At 34.1% G+C, this 10,877-nt stretch overlaps 1 protein-coding gene across 1 annotated transcript; it reads left to right on the top strand.

The window, feature by feature from the left end:
• The first annotated feature begins 8,650 nt into the window (after positions 1-8,650).
• On the top strand, positions 8,651-10,461 carry LOC149150148 (protein DMR6-LIKE OXYGENASE 1-like). Its single transcript, XM_089440658.1, has 4 exons — positions 8,651-9,014; positions 9,186-9,433; positions 9,533-9,854; positions 9,960-10,461. The coding sequence occupies exons 1-4, from the start codon at positions 8,766-8,768 to the stop codon at positions 10,209-10,211; spliced, it is 1,071 nt and encodes a 356-aa protein (XP_089296784.1). The 5' UTR covers positions 8,651-8,765; the 3' UTR covers positions 10,212-10,461.
• Positions 10,462-10,877: the final 416 nt, after the last annotated feature.

Genomic DNA, 10,877 nt, shown 5'->3' with positions numbered 1-10,877 from the left:
ACACTTTTAAGGTTGCAAGGCATTTTGGTGTTTGGAAAATAGTTTCCAAATTACAAAGGTATGTGTTCTGGGCAAAAATGAAACAACATGGGGAATTATAAAATGTATACTTTATTATACCAGTAAGCCTAGTAACAAGAATAAAGGTCTATACCATCCCTTACTTATAACCATTCTTCCATGAGAAAACATTTCCATAGATTTTTTAGGAGGTTTACTAACAACTAGGAAGGGACATGATTAACCATTTGTGGTAGTTGATGGGTTTAGCAATATGTGCATTCTCATTCCTTGTAAAAAACCATCAAAGGAAAAAAAATCATTTTTTTCTTTAAGTAGGTTTGGGTACATTTTGGGAAAACGAGGAGAATAATTTTAGATAGGAACATTGGATTTAGTAGTGCATTTCAGACTATATTGTGGGAGAATTTAGACATGGAGTTGAATAGGTCAAGAACATTCCATCCATAGATTGATGGGAAGAAAAAATTAGTCAAAAAGAGTTTTGTGTAGCTTTTGAGGAGTTCCAATCATAAGACATCCAAATAATTGAGATGAAAATATGATCTATATATAACACTCCTACAATAGAGAAATCAACATTTCCACTTGTAAGTCACCTTTTGAATATTGCTTTAGATATTTGTGAGATAATTTCCACCTTTACCCTTCAATATCATATATCCATAGCAAGGAGGAATAAGGGAGGACATCACAGGAGATGTACGAATAGAAATTTTTTTTGACAAGATTAGGAAAATGCATTTGCATTTACAAGAGATGTTGAAGTAACACGAAAAAATAAGGCCATGCATAATCAACATAGGATAAAGAATTCATTTAGAGTGGGAGACATAGTATGGTTATAGTTAAACATGCAATTAATGCAATATATTGGTAAGAATATCAAGTCTTTGTGATATGATCATTTGAATATATTGGAAAAGGTGGGAGATAACACCCATAAACTCAATATACCCTTGTATATGAAAATTTACTTAATAGTGAATGTGTAGACTATATGAGCCTTCACCATTGGATCAAGAGGAGGGGTAGGTCCTACCTTCGATAGATAGATTATCACTAGATGCTTAAATAAAGTTGGTAGATGCCTCAATATTGAAGAAGAGGTATACAAACACAAGATAGGGGCATCTTTACTTTTGGAAAATTGGGTTGAAAGAAAAATTTCTACGTAAATCTAAATGGTACTTCAACAATAAGATAGAGGAAAAATTGTGTCACCTCATTCAGTAACACATTTAGGGAAAAAAAATACTCCGTAAATGGAGAGTTGTGCTCTAGATTATATCGCTACATTATTTTTCATTTATCTTTATGATTTCATAGTGGAAAAATTTGGAGAACTAAGCTTGCAAGATCATTTTAATGGTGGGCCCTAGTTTGGAGAATTGGTGTCTAAAACCTTCTAGAGCCATTTTGAGGCATTAAATAATGTTCTTTGTGATTTAAAAACTCTTCCTTACATGAGAAACTCTAGCATTTTTCTATACTAAAAATGTTTTCTAACAATATAAGAATCATGTCAAACAAAGCTCACATGCAAAAATTATGACTCCCTTAAGTTTACCTACCAGGTTGACCACCATGGCATTAGAGGATGCCATGTTAGCTCTCATTACTCTTACATATGAGGATAGGCACATGTGTAATTTCAAGAAGAATTTATTAGGTCCAAAATCATAGCTCTTATTGAGAGATGAAGAAGTCAAATCTATTGTTAGTTGGTTATCGAGTCGTGTTAAACACTAGGCCACTAGTAGGAGTAGGGGTTCAATTCCATGTTATTTTATTGTGTTCCATGATGAGTTGAGAAATTGCGAGGGAGAATTTAGAGAGAATAAAAAGGGAGGTTGAACTTGTATAGCATCCTTATAGGCCAAAAGTATGATATAACACCATAGAAAGTACCTCTTCTTTTTCACTTGCATATTTTCATACCAATGAAAAGAGAGTAGAATAAGCTCACCTTCTAGCATATTTTTTTCTTGTAAGGTTTTCTCTAAGATTTTTTTTTTTTTTTTTCTATTGTGAATGTGTGTGTATTTTTCCTATATATTTATTTCTCATATTTCATTTATTTAAGCAGAAAAAAATTAGCTATTGAAGAATATGAAATATAAAGGAAAAATTAACCCATACAATAAAGATTTTAGTATTTTATTAGATCTATTATGATAAATTATTCCAGTGCAACATTCATAGCATTTTATGGATCATATTGATACCAAAGCAATTTTTTTTGGGAATTTTTGTGGAGGTTGTAATGGATCCAAGAATTAGCTTAAGGATAAAGTCGTATAATGCTTAATGAATCTATTCATGATAACCCTCATGAGTTGACAAGAAAGATGTGTGAGTTTAGAACTCTGAGTCACTAATATTAATAAAATATCAACCTCCTTAACATGGCTTTAGCAAGCAAGATCAAACTTTTGAAAAAAGATAAAAGATCTAATGCCAAACTCAATATCTTTTGAAAAAAAAAATTATCCTTTACCAAATGGATTCAAATATTATCCATTACATCATAAAAAGTAAAAAATAGAAAAACTTTTAATTCCTTAACCAAATTTATATATATATATTAAAAATAACAAAACATATATGATTTAAAAAATTATATTCAATATAATAATAAAATAGGTTTCCAATAATTTGAATGCATTTCTCCACCATACTCAAATAGGAAATATCTACAAGTTTGATATCATATTTCTTTAAATTACTTGTATAGAGAAATAACATTTTTAGAGAATGTGATGGTCGAGAAATAACGTTTTTAGAGAATGTGATGGTCGATTGTTGAATATGTCTTCATCTTTTTCTTGGAAGGAGTTATCAGTTTGATTGGTGATAGCATGACACGAGTATTGAGCATTTTCACATGTTTTATGGCACCTCCTTTATAACTTGTAAATATATATTATAAATGTGTGGTATATAGGTTATATATGTGTTTTAAAAGGTATATATTATATTTATTTAATGTAAATGTCTGATATGTTTTTGTCTGTATATATATATATATATATATATATATATATATATATATATATATATATATATATATATATATATATATATATATATAGTTACAAAAACAAAATAGTAATAAGGTTTATTAGCTTGAATTTGAATAGCTAAAATTAACTAAGAGTTAATATATAGATTGGAAGTAACAACTTATACAACCAAAGAACAACTAGGTAACTAGAGATATATGAAGAAAGTCCAACCATTCAAGGAACTAGGAGGAGGTGAAAATGTCCACTTGAATTGGCACTAGATTCACAAAGTTATTAGAAGTAGGCCCTTTACCATGGGACAATGATAACTTAAATCCTCCAACCATTCAAAGAACTAGGAGGAGGTGAAAATGTCCACTTGAATTGGCACTAGATCCACAAAGTTATTAGAAGTAGACCCTTTACCATGGGATAATGATAACTTAAATCCCCCAACCATTCAAAGAACTAGGAGGAGGTGAAAATGTCCACTTGAATTGGCACTAGATCCACAAAGTTATTAGAAGTGGGCCCTTTACCATGGGACAATGATAACTTAAATCCTTGCTGGGAACTTTTCCATATCCCTAAAATATAGTTGAAGCGCATCCATCATCAACAAGATTTCATATTTTATGTCATTCCTTTCTAGGAGGGATTTACACAAGGGAGATTTAAGCTACCAATATAGATAGATCAAGTAAAAAGATTGATTATGACACTTTTACTTGTGACTAGAATTGGGGACCCAGTTATCCACTATGGAAATGACCTCTGAATTAGAGTAACAATCACATTTTGTTATGATTTCTTCCTTTATCACCCTTATATTTTGTTGCATTTCAAGAGATTTCTACATGTGAAAGAGCCAACCAAATGAATGGACTTTAGCTCCCACACACAAACCTCAATGTGAGCCTCTCCCACCCACTTCTCTTTGAGATTGGGCCCTCATTCCCTTGTCATTTTTTTCACAAACCAAAGTAGAGTCAAACCTCCCCTTGACCTTGATTGTTAGGCCCCTATACTACTAGTGTAACCTCTTATTGTTATTAGTACAACCCCCTTATTATATTGATGTACCCATGTAGTGCCCATATTGTTACTATTGTGCCCCATAGAAGCCCGCTATTGTTATTATTATGCCCTTACATTAATATTGTTATGTCGGCTCTGATTATATTATGACCCCTTAGACTCCTATATATAGAAAGGAGGTATTTTCATTTGTATCATCCATGAATTGTTCATTTGTGTAATGTAAAGGAGGTGTCCCCCTCAAAGAGGCTGAATTCTAAGGCATTCAACTATCTTTTCTATATTTTTGTGAGCTGGTTTCATAACATTTGGTATCAGAGCTTTGGATTCTAGGGTTTTGCTGCTCCTAATAGGTCATCATGGAATTTTTGCTAAAACTTTTTTCTGTGACATTTCAGAAGCGAAACAAAAAACCCATTTGATACGAAATCACACTAAACCTTGGGTATAAATTTTAGAGCTTTTTGTGCTATATTTGCGGAGATATGATCTGATAAAGTTGGTCTTTTTGCAGACTCCTGAATTACATTTGAAACAGGTGACCTGGGGAAAATCGTCATAACTTTCTATTTGAACATCGGATTGAAATTTCGTAAGGTGCAGAAAGAGGACGAATTGTAGTTTCTTGTATATATTTTTCAAAGCCAAAGGTCGAAACAATGACACGTGGCACATCGTACAAGTTCACTATACTGAACTAGTCTATAATCAAGTCACTGTGGGAGATTTGGCATAACTCTTCCTTGGAGAATCCAATTTGGATCAAACTAGTGGCATTAGAAAGAGGACGCAGAGGGCTACTGTAGGTCGCAATTTCAGAACTTAAAGATCCGAAAATACAGAGTTACAGTTGTTTCAACTTCAAGCTCCTAAAATCAAGAAAAAGCAAGATGAGGAAGTTTGATGGCAAGGATCCGGTAAATTGGATACTTTAGATGGAGCAATATTTTGATCTACATGGTGTACCACTGTTACAAAAGGTATGTATTGCATCTTCATATTTAGAAACAGATCAATTTTTATGGTATAAAGGGCTTTGTTCTCGTAAACAACTTGTTACGTGGTCAATTTTCATGGAAGAAATGATAGCACATTATGAGGATACAAAGAGAAACTCCTTTTTTACAGCAACACCACAACAATAGGAAAGAGTAAAAGGGCTTTGTTACATAGTGCAAAGTAAAATTATAGCAACAGGGAAGTCTATCCCTCACAACTATAAAGATGGAAGTGTTGTTTCTTCTAGCCTTCCACAACCTACAAGGGTTACACCACAACAATTGGAAGAAAAAAGAGAAAAAGGGCTTTGTTACAATTGTGATAGCAAATGAACTAAAGGTCATAAGTGTGCTAAGAAGAAATTATTTTACATAGAGTATGAAGAGGAGGAAGAAAAGGATCAAGAAACATCAAAAGAAGAGGATATATGCTAGGACCCAACCCCAAAGAATGAAGAAATGAATCAGACCATATCTTGTAAAGCATTGGTAAGAATTACAATTCCTCAAACTCTCAAGATAGAAGGACATATCAAGAAGAAAAAGGTGCAAGAAGTGAAAGATCACATTGAGAAAGAAGAAATGAATCCAACCATATCTTGTAATTCATTGGTCAAAATTACCACTCCTCAAACTATCAAGATAGAAGGGCATATCAAGAAGAAAAATGTTCAAGAAGTGAAAGATCACATCGAGCATCAAGAAATGAATCTGACCATATCTTGTAAAGGATTGGAAGAAATTACCACTCCTCAAACTCTAAAGATAGAAGGACATATCAAGAAGAAAAAGGTAATTAAGTAGTGAAAGATCGCATCGAGCATCAACAACAAGTTCTCCAACTTTTAAAGGATAACGCCACTTTGGTGCAAAATCAAATGAAACAACAGGTAGATCAACATCGTAGTGAAAAATGTTTTGATGTAGGTGATTGGGTATTTTTACTATTACATCTGTATTTATGAGAAGGAAATGTTGGCAATACTATATTCACTTAAGAAATGGCGACCTTACCGAATGGGAAGACACTTCAAGATAAAAATGGATCATGATAGTCTTAAATACTTTTTAGAACAACTATTATCTTTAGAAGAACAAAAAAAATGGGTCACAAATATGTTGGGTTATGACTTTGACATCATCTATAGAAAAGGGAAGCAAAATTTTGTTGCAGATTCACTCTCAAGAAAGGATGAGGATGTTGAAATAATGTTTTGTGCTATTTCTATTATCCAACCAGATTGGATAAACGAAGCAAGGGATGAATGGAAGAAGGACGAAGAAGTATGGCCACTTATTCAAAAGTTGCAAAAGATCCCAATTCAAACAATATTGCCAGAAATTGAAGAGGAAAGAAAAATCATATTGGAACCTGGAGCAGTCACAGAAACAAGAACCCGACAGCTACGAAATTGATCAATTTCAGAGTACCTCATCAAGTGGAAGAACTTACCTGCTAAAGATTCCACATGGGAGGACAAGAATTTTATACAGAAGCATCAAGAACTACTCAAGCATTGAGGACAACCCTTTTTGAAGGAGAGGGGCATGTTAGGCCCCTATACTACTAGTGTAACCCCTTATTGTTATTAGTACAACCCCCTTATTATATTGATGTACCCATGTAGTGCCCATATTGTTACTATTGTGCCCCATAGAAGCCCGCTATTGTTATTATTATGCCCTTACATTATTATTGTTATGTCGGCTCTGATTATATTATGACCCCTTAGACTCCTATATATAGAAAGGAGGTATTTTCATTTGTATCGTCCATGAATTGTTTATTTGTGTAATGCAAAGGAGGTTGCCCCCTCGAAGAGGCTGAATTCTAAGGCATCCAACTATCTTTTCTATCTTTTTGTGAGCTGGTTTCATAACATTGACCACCCATCAAAATAGAAACTTGAATGATGCACAACAAGAGTTGATTAAAGATTGGGTTTCAAGATGAAACCCACCAAGTTGCAATATTAACCAACAGAATCTCACTAACCATAAAATGATAATAAGAATGAGAAGACCTGAATTATAACTGAAAGATGATGTAAGGACACAGGATGGGAGGGGTTGGTCCTTCACCTAGAAAGGAACTGAGCAAAGCACATCTCCACCAAACAATCAATGAACAACACACAAACAGAAGCTTTCAAAGGAGAATCTAGGAGAAGTGAGATAAAAAAGCAGCTTGGCAGGGGATGGAAATTCATGAACATAATCAAATTGAATAGCTGAGAGGACCATCATTATCCAACATGAGAGTGTAGTAGGAAACGTTCTGAATCTAGAACCTAGTCTACCAAAAAAATCACTGCATCCTGGATGGGATCATCCTAAAAATTAATTCATTACCATTTTAATAGTTTCCATGCCAACCACGACATCACAAATATGAGGGAAGTTGGTGGCACATCGCCCTCAATTAATTCTGAGGTGACTGTGACAATGTCGCCCTCCTATCCTCCTTTATTTCGAATCACCACATTCAGGGATGAAAATTCTTTAATTATCAAGGCTTGGCATTCCTACAATAGTCGAGTATTAGGAGTGCCATTCCAGAGTCTGCAAAGGTGAAAGTTTGGGATAGAACAACCTGCATTTGCTAGATGCTCTGCAACTTTATTTCCATATCTATGAACATGGGATGTAAGAACCATCAAGATTTGCAAAAGTAGGGAGGTGATGTAAAAAAGGAAGTTCTCCAACCTCTAGTTGTGAGAAACTCTTCCTAGGCCAGATCCATGGATCATTTTTTTGCTCATTATAACCACTAATTTGGAATCCCCTTTGATTAATATCTTCTAAAAATTAAAACAATTAAAAAAATAAAATATTAAGAAAAAGAATTTAAAAAAAAAATAAAAAAAAATCTTATGGAGGGATTGCAGCGAGGCCACACCAACCCTTAGGATGATGGTTGGATTTTTGCTCACTAAGATTTGAACCAGTAACATTTACACCACTAAAATCAACTTCTACTCTACCTCCAAGGATCCACAAGATAATTATATTATATCCATACAAATATTAATAATAAATTCTTAAAATAATGTTTTCACTTCTATTTTTTTAATCTATTTATAATTACAACTTAAATATAAATATAAATATATAGTAATAAAAATTATATTAAAATTAGTAATCCTTTTAACTTTAAAAAATATATTTTTAAAATTAAAAACCACATTTTGGTTGCGTGGTGTTTTCCGCACTGTAATTTAAAATGCTGATGAGTAACGTTATATAATCACGGCTTTCCATTTAAAGGAGAATCAAATCGCGGGGAAAAGATTTATTTAGTAAGTCGAGCAAGGAAAAGGGGTAATGAAGCCGCCCATGTGCAGTGACAGGGATCATAGACTCACCACTTCCGCATTATAAAATAATAATAACACCAAAATTTTTGATAAATAATACTAATTGATAATAATAAACAACACCAATTTCATAATATTAAATATGGATGAGTATTTCATAAGTCACTTGGGTTTTGGACTCATCCAGAGCCTAGAGCCTTATAGTCAAGCCATTGATTCACGTGAAATGACCACTATTAAGTTCAAACGTAATAATATTTAATGAAAACCTGGGCTGTGGACAAATCTCAATCCTCAACCAAACAAAATTCAATCCACTGGCCAGTCTATCTCACCTCTGTAAATTCCCATATCCCACATTTGCAGATCAGCATTGAAGCAAGATGTCTTCCACAATGGATGTGCAAACCCAACAGCTCAGCAGTGCTATTGAAAAGCTCATGTCCAATGGAATAAACAACCTGAAGGTGCAGGACAGATATATCTTGCCTCCCCATGAACGCCCACAGATGTCTCAGATTTCTTACTCGGAGAACATTCCTGTGATAGACCTAAAAGATCTCAACGGCCCCAACAGAACAACAGTAATACATGAAATCCGGCGTTCATGTGAAGAGGATGGTTTCTTCCAGGTACACACCTCAATCCCTACCCAACAATTCTCCCTCCCCTCGAATATTTATAGTTTGGTTGCTTTTTTTTATTATCAAAGTTGCAGATTATTGAGTATATGAATCTCTGTTGCGGTGCCGGTATTGATACAGTGAGTGGGTAAAGTCTCATTTTTTAGTTGTTGGTATCAGATAGTGAACCATGGCGTGGCAGAGAATGTCATGAAAAGCATGATGGGGATAGCCAAAGAGTTCTACGAAATGCCAGTGGAAGACCGAGCATGCCTCTACTCAGAGGACGCAAAGCAGCCAGTCCGGCTTTATACAAGCTTCAATATTGGGAAAGACAAAGTTCTCAACTGGGTGGATTATCTCACGCAGCCTTGTCATCCTCTGGAAGAATTCATCGGCTCTTGGCCTGAAAAACCTGCAGCCTACAGGTTATCACCAAAAGTTTATCTAAGACATAGAGCCTAGAATCAATTCATCGCAACCCACTATGCAGAAGTTTAACTGGTTTGGCTTGAGTTTTGTTACAGAGATATTGGGGGCAAGTACGCTGGTGAGGTGAGAGCACTGATATTAAGGCTGCTGGCTGCAATTTCAGAGGCTCTAGGGTTAGATCCCGATTACTTGAATAAACTTCTTGGAAAACATAGCCAAGTGATGAATTTAAATTACTATCCTTCATGCCCAAACCCAGATCTTACTCTTGGTATGCCAAATCATTCAGATGGAAGCGCCCTCACCGTGTTAATGCAAGGCGATGTCAGTGGCCTGCAAGTATTCAGAAATGAAAAGTGGGTTGCTGTAGAACCCATAGCTAATGGGTTAGTGGTCAATCTGGGAGATCAGCTGCAGGTTAGAAAGAATGAGCTGATGCATATACTTAGTTTTCTCTGTATGCAAGAAATTGATAGTATTAATATTCATTCAATTGATCAGTGTGTGATATGAATGTATTAGGTTGTGAGCAATGGGAGATTTAGGAGCGTCCAGCATCGAGCAGTAACCAATATGTACACCCCGCGCATATCAATTCCCACTTTCTATGCTCCTGGAAACGATGCTTTTATTGCTCCTGCAACGACCATGGTGAATGAACAGCGGCCAGTTGTGTATAGAGGATATAAGTTTGAAGAATTTTTGACAGCTTTCTGGGACAAGGGATTAGAGGGAAAGACTGCGCTGGATCGTTTCCGTTGGAGCCTTGAATGAACAATGATCTGTCCTGTTGCAGAGTTATCTTGATCCGTTGTTTATTGTTTCTTTACCTTAGGCAAGCTCATTTCGACATATTGTCTCAGGCCTCATATCCATTCCAAGTCGAGGGAAAAAAAAACAGAGTATACCTTAATGATTGCTCTGGTAAAGAGGTAACGAGGCAGTGAGAGAGCATGTTGATTTATGGTATAAATGTTATTTACTTTGGTTAGTTGGTGTTTTTGTAACCATACATAAATGATAAGTAAAAGATAATGAAAAATAAACAATGTGTTTACTTTATTCTTGGCCTCCACATTCAGATAAACCTTCCCGGAATACATTTAATTCATTGCATATTTTAATTATTTCAGGTACTTTTTTCCTGAATTTTGTTTTATTTATTTTATATAAGTCGAAAGTCTATATCATATGTATTTAAATATCATATAAACATTTATAATATATAAGTCAGGTTAATATTATAGTTTTTGAATAATAATAAATCTGATATAAAAATGCAATACAAAAATATTATTTTACTCATTTTCTACACATAATTATTAGATGGATTATTGATATTTTTATAATTAAAGATGAATTTAATTAACAGTATCTTTTTGTTATTAGATGGATTATTGATATTTTTATAATTAAAGATGAATTTAATTACCAGTATCT

Source organism: Pinus tabuliformis, chromosome 9 (assembly GCF_031772625.1).
Source record: "Pinus tabuliformis cultivar Carrire ecotype Pingquan chromosome 9, CPIR1, whole genome shotgun sequence".
Classification (NCBI taxonomy): Eukaryota; Viridiplantae; Streptophyta; class Pinopsida; order Pinales; family Pinaceae; genus Pinus; species Pinus tabuliformis.
This window is presented reverse-complemented; position numbering and strand designations above follow the sequence as displayed.